Source organism: Notolabrus celidotus, chromosome 5 (genome assembly GCF_009762535.1).
Source record: "Notolabrus celidotus isolate fNotCel1 chromosome 5, fNotCel1.pri, whole genome shotgun sequence".
NCBI classification, from domain to species: Eukaryota; Metazoa; Chordata; class Actinopteri; order Labriformes; family Labridae; genus Notolabrus; species Notolabrus celidotus.
The window spans coordinates 30,830,835-30,850,241 of record NC_048276.1 but is presented as its reverse complement, the minus strand read 5'-3'; the positions used below and the strand labels follow the sequence as shown (position 1 = coordinate 30,850,241).

The 19,407-nt window shown below is 41.4% G+C and overlaps 1 protein-coding gene across 1 annotated transcript in view; it reads left to right on the top strand.

Moving 5' to 3' along the window:
• The window catches only part of LOC117812397 (polypeptide N-acetylgalactosaminyltransferase 10-like), a 131,661-nt gene that overhangs the window by 61,075 nt on the left and 51,179 nt on the right, over positions 1 to 19,407 (top strand). Inside the window, 2 exon segments of the mRNA XM_034683123.1 lie at positions 6,926 to 6,984; positions 6,987 to 7,091. Coding sequence (XP_034539014.1) covers positions 6,926 to 6,984; positions 6,987 to 7,091 — 164 coding nt within the window.

The window sequence follows — 19,407 nt, the reverse complement described above, 5'->3', positions numbered from 1 at the left end:
TATTTCCAAATGCATGCATTCCGAAGTCTTTACAACCTAAAGGCTACATTAGTTAGCATAAAACACTCCAGACAACTTAGTTTCTTTTCAAGATCAATTCAACCAGGAAATCAACAATCTTAAGCATACTTCTGTGTCGAACCTACGCAGCAGTGGTCAATGCGGACATGAGCACTGCTTGTGCGTCCATGTGTTTGTGACCAAGCGTGCCGGATACGGCCCTGGTGGTGAGGCTTTCAGCAGTGTGACTGCCCCCTGGTGACTGGCTGCAGTATAGATCAAAAAATCTGTCTCCCCCATTCATTTGAATGGGGGAGCAGTCAAACTTTAAAAAATAAATACACGTCGTACAAATGTTTCTCACATCCGTATGCTGTGGTTATATGTAGTTAGTATTTGAGTGTTTTGTGTCCAAGGCCTCTTTTTTCTGAAAAGTTTATTTTTCGTTAGTTATTAGAGTTTAAAAACGGGGTTTTACTTCTGGGTTTCCTTTGATTCACAGCCGCCGTAGAACGAAACTTCAAAGGGCACACAGCGTCTTGTGACGTTACGCTGTAGGGCGGAGCTTATTACAAAGGCTTCACAGGCTCTGGCTGCACAATGGCTGCGCCCAGGAGAGGGATTTTTTGGCTTCAGAACTGTACAACGGGAAGAGGCGGAGCAACTCTGTCCATTTTTATTTACAGTCTATGTTTGTGACGTGTAGCAATTATCCGCCAAAACGCTTGAGGGAAGTGTGGTCTCTCTGATAGTATGGTCGCCTGTTTCCGGCCCCGCTACAATCTCTGTTTACTTTTTTCAGAGCGTTTCCAGAGGGCATTTTGTTAATTTACAGCTGATATGTGTTGCTTTTTAATATACAGCAATGATTACATGAAGAATAGAGAGGAGACGGAGGAGGAGATTAAATACATGGCCGATGTCCGGGATCCCAGAAGTGCTGTAAATGCGGGAAATACAAAGCCGTCAAGTGGACCAATCAAAATTCGATTTGATTACATTTTGGAGGAGGTGAGCGTCGGCTACGTGTGTAGGCCTCTGCATAGGTACGGGAGCTACCCAGACCTACGGCGTAGGCTATCCCTTCGAATAGATGCAGAAGTATAAACCAGGCTCAAGTCATTTTTCTCCACGTTAACTGCACCAACTTCAATAACATCATTAATGTCTGTTCAAAACAATAACATGGTCAATATAAGCTTAGCTTTCTATGGAAAAATAAAGAATATTGCTATAATCACTGTCATTTTGGATCGTTTACAGTACAATGAATGCAGTAATGCATCATCAATCAATCAATCTTTATTTATGAAACGCCAAATCACAACAAATGTTATCTAAAGACTCTTTCCAAACAGAGCAAGTCTAGACCGTACTCTGTTATATTATTAACGAAGACCCACATCAAGACAGAATAAGATCCAGTCCCATCTTACAGACAGGACTCAGTCTGATCTCATCTTAATCCACCATGAGCAGAGCACTTTGCAGCATTTAACAAGTTACAGTGGCAAGGACAAACTTCCTTTAACGGGCAGAAACCGCCAGCAGAACCAGACTCATGTTAGACACATCTGCTGAGACCGTGTTGGAGAGAGGGTTAGAGGGAGATGAAGAGAGAGATGATAGCCGTCGACGCCAGAGAAACCTACAAGACAAGGGAGCTCAGGGGCTTCAGAAAGGTCTTTGGTCTTCATAATGAACAAGATGAATTCTTGACTTTATAAGATACTATCTATTCAGATCAAACAGATTTTTGCAAAAAAGGTTGTTTTTTGATGGCTTCAATTTCCTCTACTGACTTCATATAAAACCTGAACTTTCCTCAAAACCCTCATTAACACCTCTGCCTTCATTTTAATGCCCCTCAGGCTCCAAGCTCATAAATATGAAGCAACAACATGCAAGACGCAGAATAAAAGCAGTCATTACATGCATTAGACTCCATCCAGCCTCCTGCAAGAGTTACAAAGAGATGACCTTTGATTAATTAAACCCAACTTCTACTTAAAGAACTGTTCTCACCTGTCCTCCATACTGGCTCTATTCCAACTCATTACCGTTTGGAACAATTTTTCCAATTATCAAGCTGCCCCATCTATTCACAGGAGAGGTGTAGCTTCACACTGACAAGCTGATTACACACAACACAACAGCCATGTACTTACAAACCTGGTTCTTGACAGCAATTATCAGTATCATTGACGATCCCCCCTGTGCGTAAGGTGTGAAGAACTGATGATGGATCTTTCCTCTGATAGACCAAAACAGGTTTTATTTGAGATGCAGCAAAATTGGAGAGATTTTTCCAAGGGATGAAAGCTTTTTGGGAAGGAGACAAGTGAAGAGAGTAGAAGAAACAGTCAGTGAAAGAAAGTGCAGAAGATCAGATGCTGTAGAAACATCTTGAGCCGGTGAAGAGAGTGCACACTGCTGTTTGTTCCTCTGAGTCATATCAAAACAAAACACTAAAAACAAACACACCAGCAACACTTCAAATATTGTCTGCTCTCCAGCCTTAGACCTGCTCACCTGATTCATCACCGATCAGCCTTCAGCACATTTCCTCTGCCTGACACAGACCTTTTGTTGACCCTGTCACTTTCATGTGGAAAGCTGGTTTAAATGTGCTGTCTCTCTCAGGGTCAGCTTCTTTCAGGTCGTTCCCTCCTGATCTCTAAACTCCTGTATCCTGTCACCTTATAAATCATTCACCACCAGACACGTTTTACTGTAAAGTCAAGTACAAGCATCCTCCAGCAATAATGCATCGAACACGAGTATATTCTGTTAAATTGATACGAGAGGTCAAAGTGACAGTCAGATGAACTCTCAAGTACAGCAGAATGAAGCTTTTAAACTAACATGAAATAATGTGGGAGACCAAACAATCTTAGAGCTGAAAACAACAATCCAGTCCGAAAGCTTGAAATTATATCGTTAGGTTTCATATGTTTCGTATCATATTGTATTTGATCCTATCCTATTCTATATTATCAAAATGCACTGTATGGTTTTGTAACATGTCGCCACGTATCGCATCATATCCAATCGCATCATATCGCATCGTATTGCATCGTATCACATTGTATCACATTGTATCGCTTTGTATCATATCATCCAGTATCATAACCTATCATATTGTACTGTAACCTGTTGTATCCCATTGCATCATATCGAATTCTATGGTGTTGTGCAGTATCTCATTCCATTGTATGATATTGTATTGCATCGTATGATAACCTATCGCATCGGTCCTTAATGTTTTGCATTGTATCATATCGAATCGTATCACATCGCATCATAGTGTAACCTATCGTATCATTTGTATTGTATCGTATCGTTTCGTATTTATCTTACTGTATCTTATTTAGGGATGGGTGCCTTTCACATTTGAACCGATGCGGTACCAATACCCGGTACCTGGGAATCGGTACCGGTACTCAACGGTACCAATTTTCGGTACTTTTGTGTTTTTATGCGGTAATAAATGTTCATTTAAAATTAAAAAATATCTCAAATTTGTTTAATTTAACATATTTATTTAATCTAACATGAAATGAACAGAAACAGGATTATATGGGTGATTAGATATTTTAGCTGACACGTGGTCGTGGCGTCTAATTGCTCTTTCGGGAGTTTATCAATGAACACACGTGAATGCCTGCGGACGGGAAAAAGTCAGTTCTCCGTCTCTTTATAATAACAGGACACACATCTTACTTGTTGGGCATTCACGCACACAGGCACGGTTATAAACAGGGTAGGTAGTCGGAGTGAGAGGGTCAATCTCAACCATAGACTGTATAAAATAAAGTGAATCCTCCTGCAGTTCTGCCTCCCGGTGAGTGAGTGCGCGCACGCTCGTCAGCTGCAGGCTCCGTTTGGCGCGCTCCCGCGTAGATGCAGAGAGCAGAGAGCAGAGACGTCCACCTGGTCAGTCTCTGACATTATTACAGGGGGAAAGTATGGAGAATCGCCTCCTCTTCCACTCCCTCACAGTCACAGGGATGCGTTCAGGTAACGAAACATGGTACCGTTTGATTTTACGTGAGTCGGTACTCGGTAGTACCGACGGAATTCGGTCGGTGCCTATAAAAGTACCGAATTCGGTACCCATCCCTAATCTAATTTCATCATATCGTATGGTATGGTATGGTATGGTAAGTTATGGTATAGTACAGCAATTAATTTAATTGCATGGTATCGTATTGCATCATAGCATATCTCATTCCATTGTATCGTGTCAGATCATGTTGTAATGCAGAAGCTGACTGCATTTGAATTGTGGCCTTTGCAGATGGCCCTTTTCTAAGCATTTAAAGTCAGGTGATTAGTCTATCAGTGGAGACATTAACAGTCCTTTAAGAACATTAAGGACATGTCTCCAACCCTGCTATCCCAAAAGTAACTTAACACTGGGGTTTTACAGGATGCAGTTTAAAAGGAACTTGATAAGTCGTTATTATTTAATAGATATATTTAAAAGTCACTGCAAGGACAACGCACTCTGAAAAATCTGAGAGAAGCAGAACTTTTGGTTTGTGCTGATTTTGGCACCTTCTGTGGACAAAGCCATCTATTTTCTTTGCTCATCTTGATTTCTGTTAACAGTCAGATATACCACACTCTGGGATTCTTAGGCATGAAAACAACTGTTTTTGCAGGGTGCTGTAAATCATCTTTTCTGCAGCAGAGGTTCCCATGCATTATTGATAATGTCAGTCTCGTTGCTGATAATCTAGTCTGCTTTAGGAGGCCATAATGGGACATTCATGCTAAATTCCGCCTCTTTCATAACTGAATAAAAACTCAATATTTGATTACCAGTTAGCTTCAAACTCTTATGATCTACAATGACTTTTATATACTTAAATGATACGATTTAAAAGGCCTTCATGAAGTGGTTATCAAGTTTTTATATATTATATATGGCCCTACACTTCAGTCTTACCCTGAAGTAAAGTGCAGCACCGCTGTGATATGGTTTGTCAGAGTGTTTAAGTTTCACGCAGTATTTGAATGTCCCATCCTGAGTGTGATGTAACAGGGAAAGAGCTGCACATAAAAATGAATTTTCCTTTAATGTACATAGACCTTTATGTTCGCAGGTAGCACTCATTCATAGCGTATTCTTTTGGACATCTTTGTGATGGAAATTGAATTGAAAACCAGAGCTTGGCTCAATTACGCATCCAGCAGCCAAAAATGATCAAAGTCTAACACGACAGGCTAATATCCAAAATGTCCAACCCTGAAATCCTCTCACTGAATTACTTGTCAGGGTTATTCTCTCAAAGGAACTGACAGCAAGCTACCACAGCAGCTCCCGTGCACTTCTCTGGGGTCTGGGTGGTGTGCAGGACGGATGAGGAGAGCAGGTGTGTTGGTTTGATTGGTCAAAGTGACAGGAGAGTGACAGCTGTTTGACATCCAGGTGCCACATCAATCCTCTTTGGGCCAAGACCCCCCAACGCTTTCCATTCATTGGTTTCAGTCTCTCCCTCTGTCTGAATGACACAACAGAGAGACAGACACAGAGGCAGCCAGACAGGCCTGAGAGACACAGAGATAATTACTGTCTCTACAGATTCCTCCCTGACTTCTCAGAGAGAGAGACAGAGAGAGAAGCAAAGACAGAAATAATAGAAGGGCGAGGGAGCAGGTAGATGCTTCATTGCGTCTTATTAAAAGAGGAACACATTGTTCAGGTTGTGCTGTTTGAGATCATAAAAAGGGCAAAACACAAGAAGAAAAGGGAATATCCTCTGGTTTCAGAAGAGTTTCTTCTTCACTGTCAATTAGCATGTGAACATTTCAATGAAACATAACCAAATGATCCCAAAAACACTGAGTTTGAATGTTATTGGCCAAGGTAGAAGTAATAGTTTACCTTCTCCAGTTAATTTATAATCTTTAACTAATCATGAACCATATTGGCCATACAGATACATGGAGGACCCTCATTTTCAATTCAGAGCCTTTATTTATTCTAGAAAAGACGTTAAGGTTTCCCTCATTTCTTATTCCTTGTCAAGCCATATTCCAAGGTATTTCGATTCAGTAACTCATTCATTTCTTATGCCATTTAAAGTGGATATGTGCACATTTTCATATTCAATATTTTTGACCCAGGAGAACAACATGAACGTTGTCGTTCTTTCATTTTGTACAAGTTTAAGAGTAAAGAGTAATTGTTGAAAATTATTAAAAGCAAGTTGCAAATTGTCCGTGGCTAATTGTGCAGAATCTGCAATGCAATAAACAATAGCATCGTCTGCATAAAGGTGGGCATGACAACCGTTCAAAGTGGAAATGTAAATAGAAAATATTTGCAATGTATTAATAAAATAAAGAGAACTTAGGCTTACATTGTGTGGTGAAGGAGAATTTGATTCAGGGGAAAAAACGCATTTAGCATTGTTTTTGACATGGAAACGTCTACATTTTCTTTTTTTATGATTAATTGATAAACGATTGTTAACATTTCCGAAGATCGATCACTGAAAATACTTGAAATGTACATCCCTAGTTCCATTCCATTCTGTTTTGATCTGTTCCATGTCGTTCTGTATAGTTCCATTCCAATGTTTTTACCACAGTGTCAACAGGCAAAGGGGGAATGCAACCTTTTACTGTGGAATGATCTGACATGACAAGCGATCAGGCTGAAGTCAGGCTTAGCTTAGAATGAGAAGAGCTTTGCTCACATGGAGTCGATTCTGTGATCTCTTACTACAGGAGAATAATAAAAACACTTATTTATATTTCACTCTGGACCAAAATAACGCACCAGCCAACATATACTGTGTAAACACTCCCTGGAGCCATACGGCTAAAAATATGCTCATTGTTTAACAGTGATAACACAGCCAAGTCTTACTCCCCCTCTCATGTCTTTATTTGGTTTCATGTGTTTATGTAGCTGCAAACAGAAGCTGTATGCAGACAAGCTTCCCAACACCAGCATCATCATCCCGTTCCACACGAGGGCTGGTCGTCTCTGCTGAGGACGGTTCACAGCGTGCTCAACCGCTCTCCTCCACAGCTCATCGCAGAGATCATCCTGGTCGATGACTTCAGCGACAAAGGTACAAAGGACACACACTCATCTCCTTGATCCGAAAACACAACACTGTTCAAACTCACATTCACAGACACACGAGCACAGCTGCAGTCAGTACCTGCTACATGCTAATAACTGTGGCACTTTATTCCTCTCCTTTCAAAACACACACACACACACAACCGTTCACACACACACACACACAAACACTGAGTCACTTTGTAACTATTGCACAAATAATGAGCCTTTCAGGAAAAAATAAATCAAAAGCAAAGCTCCTGCAGCAGTCCAAGTGTGATCTCAACACACTTTAGCTTTTGTACATCATAAATAAAAAACAAACAGAAAGAGAAAGACTGAAAAGACACACACTCAACAAACACACCAGTGAGTCAGTGTTTCAGGAATGAATCTCAGTGGTACGGTTTGAGCCAGCGAGCGATGCTGCGCTCACAGCTCTGCTTTTTACTGCGTGTGCATGTGTGAATTTATGATCACTGCTACAAACACTGGTTTTTAATGGCACATAAACTGTATAAAACATAGTCGCCTATTGGTTTCAGAAGTGCCGCTAAGAAGCCAAAAGATGTCGGCCACTTTGTTGGAAATTCTGTGTTGCTAAAGCAGGCTGGTTGCAGTCCTAGTTGGACTGGTCATTTGATCAACTCCTGGCCCTGATGTTATTCTGATCATGTCCTTTTCACTCTTTCTCCCCACCTTTCCTGTCTTTTTGAATCTGTCTCATCAAATAAAGTTAAAAAGGTGACGTTAAGGCTGTAACCCTGCTGCTAAGACAGGCCCAGCTGTCAGTCCAATCAGCTTCAGCCTTTATTACACCTATTTAGCAACTCTCAGCCTTTTTAATATAATCAAAACGGATGAGTTAGACAGAAGAAAAAAGACCCCCCTCTGGATGATTGTGGCAAAATCCCATTATGATGATTGTATGTGAAGCTAAAGGCTTGCAGCGACCTCTGAGCAGATGGTGATGATGAGGGCATTGTGTGACTCTGAGGGTTAGAGAGAGCTGCTGTGGATTTGTGTCCTCACAGGCAGCTTAATCACTTTGAACTCTGAAGTGAATGTACAGCTCTGAACCCTTACATAACAATCGAAGGGCAAGTGCAAAATGATCACCAGGGTCTGAGTGCAGGAGGGACAAAGATATTTATCATAAAGCCTGCTTCATAGTCACTGTGCGACGCATAATTTCCTGCTCACTTTCCCATTTCCTTAGATATTAATTATGCACTAAGAATATTATGAAGAAAGGAGAGAGAGAGAAAGAAAGGAGGATTTGGAGAGAGGTTTTTATTGGACGTTCTGCTGAAGTGTTTTTATGTAATGCTTTGTAAGCTACCTCACATGCTTTTGTGTTCATCATTGTGCAGCAGCCCAGAGTGCAAAGGCCTGTGTGGGATGAGTAAGCATCAGATTGTGTTGTAATTATAAATATGCTGGGCGTCATCAGTCTGAAGCAGCTGAACCAATTAAAGTGACACCTGATGACAAACAAACTTCAGCTTCTCCAGTGTTTAAGAGGGTGTGAACTCACAGAGACACTTATCTACAACTGACTGGATGTAAAAGTTGAATTGTTTTAACAGTGAACTAATTCAAGATCTTTATTTTTCATATGCTGGCACAGATTAGCGGTTGAAATGCAATGATTGTCCTGCAAGCTAATGCAATAGATACACTAAGCGTTAGCTCAAATAGATCTAGTTAGTGCAGAAATATGAAGTTCAAAATAAAGAAAAATAGACAACAATACGAAAACACATAGAAATATAGAAGGACGGGGCGCTGGTGGCTAGCAGTCTAAGCGCCCTATGTACAGAAAAAGGTTATTATAGTTTTGCATTTTTCATTATTTTTTGTTTTTATTTGGTTTCGACTTTCTGTTTTCAATTTCAGTTTAGTTGGAATTAATTTTTTAAAGCGGCTTTGCTAGTTTAGTTTAGTTTTATTTTTTGAAAATGATTCGTTGTAGTTTAGTTTTTATTAGTTTCAGTTTTAGTTTTAGTCCTTTTATGTAACGTGGATTAGTTTTTGACCGTATGTACTGCACCAGCAGCTATTGGGTCACCGGTGGAAGCAATGTATCAGTGTTTTCTGTCCTATGGTTGTCTCGGGCTCCATCATACTGCCTGGCCGGGGGTTAGCTTCTGTTCAGGGAAGGGAGCTGGGCGCTCTCCCTTGCCTTGACAAGGTAAGCTAGGTTAGCCGCCTTGTGTGAGCTTTTCAAATGAAATTTAAGATTAGTGGGATTTTTCCCCTTGAGAAATGTCCCGCATATTGTATCACCTTCCACTACAAGGCCCTTCCTCCTATCAGAGACACAGTCATATTCAAAGTAAACCCAAATGGGCTCTGCCGCTTTTCTCCAGACTTTCACTTGCCATTACACTGTGCTAGCGGCTAAAGTGTGGACGCGTGTCTGCTTGTGCGCCTGCGCCAATTGAAGCGAAACTGGCAGAAAACAAACTAAAAAAAATTCATATCCACTCAAAATACTGAGTTTATACAATAATAATGATAAAGTTTATGTATGAGATATATATTGACAAAGACGAAAACTGAAGACATTTTCTTTATCATTTTAGTTTATTTTAGTTAGTCTTGTAAACTCACAATACAGCTACAGTTAGTAATCGTTTTTTTTGTAAAACCTCATTTTTATTTTCTTTATTTCAGTTAACGAAAAGGTTTTTTCACCTCTCGTTTTCATTTAGTTTTCGTTAACGATAATAACCTTGGTACAGAGGCTATAGTCCTTGTCGCAGGGGTCGCCGTTTCGACCCCCTCCCGCAATCATTTGCTGCATGTCTTCCCTCGCTCTCTGCTCCCAACATTTCCAGTCTCTCTATATCTGCTCCCAAAAATATAACTTAAAAAAAACAATAAATAAATATAAAAGTATCAAAGTGCACTTTGTTTGTGTTTGTGAGAGCAATCTCAGTTTCACAGTTTGCTGTGTAGATAAGGAGGCAGCTAATACTAGTTTTACCAAAGTTAGTTCAAAGAAAAGTTAAAACATATAGAAAAAGATGATTTGATGAGTGGTTTGTATGCAAAGGTGTGCATCTTATCTCAGTGACACACTCTTTGTTTTGCATGTTACGAATGAAGCAGTTTCTTTTTAGGTTCAGGTTTTTGTTTTTCTTAAAGGTTTGAAAAGAGACTGTGATGCACAGTATTAATAAACTTTGATAATATGACACCTCCCTAAACAGAGGCAGATTATTGACTTACAGCTGATCAGATGTGTGCACAGGAAACCACATCAATCACAACTGCAGGTTTGATAGCATACATGTTATTCTGCCTCCCTTTATTCTAGACGTGTATTTTGAGGTACAGAGAGGGTTGTCAACCAAAGTATTGTTTAAATCCTCCATATATCTTTAAGTTGATTTTGTTATTGTACTCGGATAAGCCCTAGACTTTGGTAAATTAGGGGCTTTTGGAGGCAGTCTAAAATAATAGTTGTTTGTGCCTTAGCTAAGCTGTGTGACATCATTTTGTTACCTGAATTGTTCTGTTTGTACTGCATACCATGTAATCATCGTCTGTGTCACATACATAAATAAATGAGAAGTTAGATGGACTTTTACTTATGTAGTAATTTTCTAGTCTTTCTGAGCACCCAAAGCTCTTTAACACTACTCGTCACATTCACCCATTCACACCACATTCCCTCACTGATGGCAGATGCTGCTATAGTAAGGCAGGGGTTCCAAAGTGTGGGTCGGGACCCCCTGGGGGATCTCGAGACACAAATGGGGGGTCAATAGATATCTTCCAGAATTAAAAAAAAAACAAGTTATCTAAAAATAGTACATTTATTAACCATCAGTGTTAGCTAATCTCATTCATACACATTCACACACCACTGAACAACAGCGGGAGCAATTTGGGGTTCAGTGGTGTGCCAAGGAAGGGGCCCTCTCCAGCATGTGACTGCAGGAGCTGGGATAGAACCATCAACCTTTCGACCTTTGGATTGAGAGATGACCGACTCTTCCCACTGAGCCACAGCTGCCCCAAGATAGATGTTACTTCCCTACTCATTTAAACAGAAACTAAAGTCTGACTTGTTTAAAAGTAAGACAACAGGAAAACAGTCAAACACGCACATTTAATTTAAAACGGCTAAACACAGAATCAAAGAGTCTACAGTTTAACAATGTCAAAGTGCTTTCCTGCTGGGAAAAACCCTAGCAGAGCTAGCACCACCAGCATTCAGTCCCTCCTTGCAGGTTAACGTCCACATGTCTATGCTGGTTCCTCATTGCTCCAGTTGAGTTGGTCAGTTTCATCAGACACAGCTACATACAACTTAACCTCCATGTACTAGATCAACCATACCGACAAACACGGCCGTGCTACCAGAAGACATCTTGTATTTGCTTGTTTACATCCAGGTAGTAGAGCACTAGAGTTTTATGGCAGTAGCTGTTAACCAAGCTACAGCTCAGGCTAGTGGTGGCTGTTCTACAGCTTAGACACAGCATACGACATGTGCAATTAAAGTTTGTGCAACATCCGACAGGCCTGCAACTAAATACCAACCACTTTCTTTCCCTCTCTGGAGTATTCCTCCACCTGTGCACTTTGAGCTCTGCGCTGACACCAAAATACCAACAAAAGGATCTCAGGTCATAAAAACATGAAACAGTCACGCTCTGCTCCTGAAAAAAAGAAACCTGTGGTGTAAAGATGTGAGGATGTGGACACACATTTCATCAAACTCTCTCTTTTGTAGATGCTGATGAACGTTCTCTGGCGATAATTGATCCCTGTTTCATTAATTAAGCTCGTTTCCTTTCGTACCTCACAGCCAGCACGAGGAAGATGAACTATTGAGGAGATGCTTTCAGACTGCAGTTATATTTTCTGAGGTGCTAATTAGTACCAAGTCTCTACGTTGTGTAATTATAGCCTCACTGCAGAGACACAGCCCCCTCTCTGGTTTTTAAAGTCATAATTAATACAACGTTTCATATTTGACTCTAAAGAATACCTGATGATTGTATATTTGTCTGCATGCTCTGCTGAGTTTACTTTATGTTCTATTTATGCAGAAAACTTTCCTCTCTGGGTTCAGGAGCATCTCTGGTGGGTTGTGGACTATTTTACCTTCTATAATAACGTCGGTGCTCTGAAGTAGACGTGCTATAGACATGTTTTCAGGTGAATAGTATTTCTAAGAAACACAAGGAGGAGAGGAGCAGAGCATGGAGCCGGCTGGGGATGGTTGTGTGTTTGAGCATCATCAGATTCAAGGCGGGGGGTCAGATAGCTTTCATCGGGAGTCTCTATATATGTTTATTCCCACTGTGCTCTACTTCTGTGTCATTTCACTTTAGAAACTCCTGCACGCTGCAGCTGCTCCTTTGCAGCTCTAGAAAAAGGGTGCCTGTTGTAAGCCAAAGTTCTGAAGAACTAAAACTTGATTTCAGAAATTGAATTTTAAGGTGGATACAACTGCAAATACAACACAGACTACATAAATAATCTGCATCCAGTTAAATAACCCTCTGGACTCAGTGTTTCCGGCCTGCATTGCTTCACATTTTTGATATAATGATTACATCAGTAACTTTATCACAACATGTATGTTTCAAACATTGCAACACTTTTAGGGACCTGTAAACATTTCTAAAGGTGTGAACTAACACAGCACCTATTGCATACATATATAAATGTAGCTGATTGTACAGATTAGGGATGTACATTTCAAGTATTTTCAGTGATCCATCTTTGGAAATGTTAACAATCGATTTTTTGATTAATCATTTAAAAAAAACCAGACGTTTTCAAAGACAATGCCAAATGTGATTTTCCCCTAAAACAAATTTTCCTTCACAACACATTGTATATAACGACAGTGTTGAATAGCTACGGATCATATTGAGGTGTTCAAGACGTGTAAACACTCTGAATATCAAATGTGTGGAGCAGGCTCATAATCTCTGCAGACACACAGTCATAAAAGTGAAGGCTCAGACTTCAACAAGAGAACCTGAACAGAAGCATATTTCAGATTCACAGTGTCCAGTTTTCTGTCTACTCGTTCTTATGAGAAAAATAAGCATGAATGCCATCAGGTGTCACCCGGGGAGCGCAACTGGGTCATAATCAGTCCGGCAATGGAGGAAAAAAAGTGCTGACCTGTCACTCAGCCACAGCCACCAGTTGAGCGTCTCCACTGTGCACAACACCTTTAGTCAGCTGATTCACATCGAAACCAAGCGGGAACCTACGGTACCAAACGATGAAGCCCATGCGGAAGTGTTATAAACTGCAATTCATCGAGAATCCTCTTGAGGCAGGCTGCAGAAACACTGGAAACCACATAGACATGAATTGGAAAAGGACGATCTTTGCAGCATTAATAAACATGTTTACAGCCTGGTTCAAAAAACGGCTTGGCTACAGTAGCTAATCTCTCTATCGGCACACACTGTACGCCGAGTGAATTTTTTTTCTAATGTGACGGTTCAGAAGATATTAGGATTATGTTTTTTTTCCCAAATAAGGACATGACTGACTGGACTCCCGGTTGCGAACACATAGCTGTTGGCTAGGAGGCTCAAACTCCGCCCCTTTACGTCACACTCTGCCTGGTTGAGTTCTGCATTTCCAATATGGCTGCCGCCGTCGATTGGTTTCAGGAACAGATGGGTGATGTCACGGATACGACGTCCATATTTATAAAATCTATGATGGAAACATACTTTAAACTTCAAACACCTCCCTGATAGCTGCACCAAATATGAGACCACATGATGTTTGTTCCAAGTTATATAAAATCTAAACAAAAAAATCTGTTTGAAGTTCTTAACAATCAATTAATTGTGAACATCCCGATAACAGATGTTTTAATTAAAGATTGAAATCAAGACTTCCTCTAACCATTTAATCATTTAATGTCTGTATGATCTAATACAATTAAAACCTGTCTTAGTAATATGAACATAAATATGAGTTATTTCCGCAACTTCAGCAGAACTTCCTCTAACGAATACAATTCTTTAAATCTTAAAGCCACTGGAAACCCTAAACTAATATAGCATATAAACAAGGCCTTACGTTCTCTACAAAGTCTCCACATTAAGCATCTAAAATGCTGCCGTGAGTTTTAATCCAATTTGAAAGTTTTGTCCTTCAAACTCTTCAAAGTTTCCTGATGTTAAGATGACTGGAGTGTGGCTATAACTGGATATTAAGAGAAACATTCCACAATTTCTTCCTTGACCAAACCGTCGGAGTGTAGCGAGGGCTGTTGATGACCGCAGCAATTCTCCGCCAAAATGCTTGAGGGCTGTGTGGTCTCTCTAATAGTCGGGTTGCCGGGGTTTCCGGCCCCGCTGCGTCCTCTGTTTACTTTTTCACAATGATTCAGAGCGTTTTTATGTTAATCTACAGCTGATTCATGTTGCTGTTTATCATGCAGATCAATCACAGAGCTTGTGGTCCACGTCGATTGATAGTTACATTTTGAAGGAGTTGCGCGTTAGCTACGTGCACAGGTATAGGAGCTACGCAGACGTACCACGTAGGCCACGCCTCGGTTTGACACAGAAGTTTAAATCAGGTTTTAGACTACAACAGTTGTTGAGCAGCAGTGTAGAGAGTAGGGATGTCCCTAGGGATGGTCGTTGAAAACATGACTTTATTCCGACTGCCTGACCATTCAAAACTAAGTAAACACTCAGAAACAGTCAAAATGAAAACAGGTTGGGAGATTTGGAGTTGAAGAAAGCAGCCAATAAAAGAGCTAAGTCATCATTGTAGCAGTCGCTGCGTCATCTCCCAGTTACGACCATTTGCTGCATGTCCTCCCCTTCTCTTGGCTCCCTTCATTTCTTGTCTGCCTGCAGCAGCTGCTTCCACCCCCCCACCCCCCACCAAAACACTTTCAAAAAATGAATCGATTAAGAGCAGGATTGCGGAGTCTGCTGGTGGTCTGCAAATTGGTTTGCAGAGTTTGGCTAACACTAGCAGAGCTAGCACCACCACCCTTCAGTCCTTTCAGGTTAACACCCTCAAGCCAGAGGAATCTAGCTGGTTCAGTTGCATACTGTTAGGACACGTGAGGTTAGGCCTCCTCCACAGTCTCGAGAAATGGTCTAGAGAGTAAAATTTGCAGTTCTTTATTTTGAGACTCTGAAATAAGACACGGCAGTTTAATATCATGTAAGCATTTCTAAAGCTAAGAAAACAAACACTGCAAATGGCATTACTGCAGTTCAGTTTAACATTTGTGCAGAATAAGCTGAAACAAAGGGGGGAAACAAAGGTCTGCTGGGCTTTATGACAGATGTCTTCAGCACATCCACATATGGTCAGGCAGCAGATAAAAACGCACTCTACGTTGTTGTTTTAAATAGCACAATATGGTGCCATTGGCAAATAATGCAACCTGTTAGGAGAGAGTGGCTTCACACACTTTTCTGCCACAATCTGCTCAGTTTCAGAGGCAGCATGGTGAGAAAATCTCACCCTGTGATCTCAGAGTGAGGATTATAACTCTCTGTTCCACCCACGAGTGTGTGGACATCCTGAAATGACTTTCTCTTCTACTACTGCAAACAGGATCCTTATTCCTCTCTCTCTCTCTCTCTCTCTCCCTCTCTCTCTCACTCTCTCTCACTCTCACTCTATCTCCCTCTCTCTATATCTCCCTCTCTCTCGCTCTCTCTCTCTCTCTCTCTCTCTCTCTCTCTCTCTCTCTCTCTCTCTCTCTCTCTCTCTCTCTCTCTCTCTCTCTCTCTCTCTCTCTCTGTCAGATAGCAAGCAAACACTGAAACCTGCTGTTCTTATCTCAATTTCTCCTCAGTTTTATTTGTCTATGTTCACTCCTCTTTTCTTCCATCTTTCCTTTTTTCATGAGTTTGATCTCTTCTTTCTCTCTTTCTGCTTCCTTTTGTCTTTTTCTTTAAGCCTTTTATCCTCAATGTCTCCATCATTCTTGACATCTGCACTGTTTTGTATCCTGACTTGTCGTCTTGTTTCTTCCTCTTTTGTTACACCTTTTTGTGTGTTTGTGTCTGTGTTCATTTTTTGTTTACAGTGTCAGTGCAGAGTTTAAAAGTTGTTTTTGATGTTTATTTGTATTTATCTGGCTTTTTCTACAGTTTTTCTGTTTCAGGTCAAATTTTGCATACCATAACAAATACAATGCCACCGAGCTGACCAATCACAGGGCTTGCGGTTTGCGTCGATACGACTCATAGTACATTTTGGAGGAGGTGCACGTCAGCTACGTTCATAGGCCTCTGCGTAGGTACGGGGAGCTACGTGGACCCCTGGCGGAGGCTACGCCGTTGATTTGACGCAGAAGTATAAACCAGGCTTAACGCTCAGCGGTAACATCAGCTGTGCTCACTCAGTAATTGGGGCCCAAATTGTCCTCCTTTGCAACCCCCCTTTTGCTCTTTTCATATTGTCTCCTCTGCTCTCTTCTGCCTCACTTGAACATTCGTACATACTGTGTGTGATATCCACCTGCAGCAGGGATGAGACCAACAAAGCCCTTAAACCTGGCTCTGACAGATCCGTCAGCTGCATTGGCTGCTGGGATTGTTGGCTGTCATGTTACTGACCTAACTCCTGCTCTCCTGCTAATCTCTGCTGCGATTGACTTTACTCAGTGGAAGACTGTTGGCAACAGTAAATGTCACTGTCAGCCTCTCAATCAAAGAGCGAGCTTCGACCTTTTCTTTCTGTCGGTCCCCACACATTCAGAGATCGTCAGTTTGGAGATCCATCATTGGAAAGGCACAGGACTAACGTTTCCTGCTACAGTCGGCTGATATGATGCAGCAAAAAAACCTTGAGTTGTAGTCACAGCGGATTTCTGTCGCTTCTGGGTCAAAATGGAACCGTATCTTGATTAGGGGGAATATCATCAGATGAGCTGTCATGGCATGTGGTTGATCTCTGGGAGAGCTAGCGGTGGGGTCAATGTGTTCTATAAGCCATCTTCAAACTTCTTCAGTCTGATGAATAAAGAACAGTGATCAGCCAACACCACAAATACAATCTAATTCTGTGGGGTGTACAAGTGTTATAATAAGCTACAGTTACATGTGATAGCCTGGCATTTGCTGACCCCTCCCTCCTCTTCAGCTCTACCCTCTCACCCAAATATGGTCATTACTTTTACAATCTGATGAAAATGGCTGGCCGGTAGGAACTTTATCTTTAGATCAATCAAAGACTAGGTTTTCCTGGTGGAAAAGTTACATGAAACAAAGATTATGGAGCAAGAGCAAGTGTTGGCCTCAGTTTGCTTTTGCAGCAGCAACCATCCATCTGTTGTGTCAAAATGCATTAGGACATGGAGGCAGAGGCATGTGTGTGTGCAGAGCTTCCTGCATATATGAGAGAGAGAGAGAGAGAGGGGGGGAGAGAGGGGGAGAGAGGGAGAGAGAGGGAGGAGAGAGGGAGAGAGAGGGAGAGAGAGGGAGGGAGAGAGAGGGAGAGAGAGGAGGGAGAGGAGGAGAGAGAGGAGAGAGGAGAGGACACAGAGAGGAGAGGGAGAGAGAGAGAGAGAGGAGGGAGAGTGAGAGGGAGAGAGAGAGAGGGAGAGTGAGAGAGAGAGGAGAGAGAGAGAGGAGAGAGAGAGGAGAGAGAGGGAGGAGAGAGGGAGGAGAGAGAGAGGAGAGAGAGGAGAGAGAGAGTGAGGAGAGAGAGAGAGGAGAGAGAGAGGAGAGAGGGAGAGAGAGAGAGAGAGAGAGAGAGAGAGAGAGAGAGAGAGAGCACTCCTATTATTGTAGGTGTTCACTGCATTGCATTTTAATATTTGCATGATCCCAGAACAAAAACTTCTGATAACACTTTTAACCGAAAGTCGAGACAAGTTTTATGACCTAACCAAACATCGAGATTACCAGCAGTGCATCACGTCTCCAGCAGAACTGTCCTGATTTATTCTAGCTCTGGAAATTTATCTCAGACTCACTTGAAAGGTATAATAGTCTGGTTATCCATAAAAGTGCCACGGTAAATTTGTTGAATATGGGGTTTTAAGTTTTAGGATAACCCTCTAAAGTTTTTAGCTGAACATATCTCTCATGAACCTAGCTCTGTTGGTGGCTCTCAATGTCAGGACCTTCAGCTTTATACCTTTAACAGCTGGACTATAGGTTTATGATCCAGCTGTCCCCCTCGCCTCTTGCTGGTAAAGCCCCAGCTTCCAACACAGCATCTATAGATTCTACGTTTTCCATCTATTTTTTAATTGTGCACATCATTTTTTTTTTAAAGTAATATAACACTCATTATCTTCAAAATATGTCTGAATTAGAAATTTATATAATCAATATTTAGCTGTGTTTTTAGAGATTCCTGCAACTCCAAGAAATCTGTTGGTAACAAAATATTTGACCTCCCACAGACAGCTACATATTTCCCTTTCATATCTCCTCTGGCATGTTATTGGGCTGAGACGTCTTCATCGCAGAGTTTCATTAAACCAGGGACAGTGTGAGCCCAGATGTATCCATCATGGTTAACTGTGCAGTGTGACGGAGACAATCCCTCTCTGCAGGACCGCTGAGCAGCTCTGCAGTCCCACCTGCTGCCATGGAAACATGTCACTGTGTGCAGATTGATCGTCCAATTACTCCATCACTGTCTGGCCCCTGATGGAGTCAATTAGACAAGTGTCAGAAAGGCTACAGAAATAGAAGCCTCTCAAAAAAAAAGTATGGAACAATATACTGATTCTGTTATTAAATGTAAAAAGGTAATCATTACTATATACTTGTTTGCACACTTGTTGCGAGCTATTTGAGCTGAAATGTTCTTTAAAGGTGACATATCACGCTTTTTTCATCAATATATATTGGTCTAAGAGGTCCCCAAAACATGTCTTTAAAGTTTGTGCTCAAAAAAACACTTTGAAATCAGATTTTGGCATGCCTGAAAAGCCCTCTTCTTCAGTCCTCCTCAGAACACTCTGTTTTCTCTCTGACCACGCCCCCTCAGGAAGTGGATGTGCCTCGGCTCTCCAGCACGTTGATCTAATGGTTACATGTTGGCTGAATATACACGGCTGCTCAGAGATCGCGTTACTTCAACCCTCTAAATCTGATCCAGAATCTGATCCTGACGGAGAGGCGCCTGTAGCAGGACCTTTCTGAAGGATTGGTCACAGATTCTGTGTTTCTTGTTGTTTTATTTGTCAGTATGTCGACGTGTATCTTGGTACACAGCTACAGCTACAGCTATGAACATGTAGCTATGTGGCTATGCTGATTAGCGCTAGCACTTATCCATGACAAATAAAAAACATCCACTAGATCTTCAAATCTCCAGACGTGGGG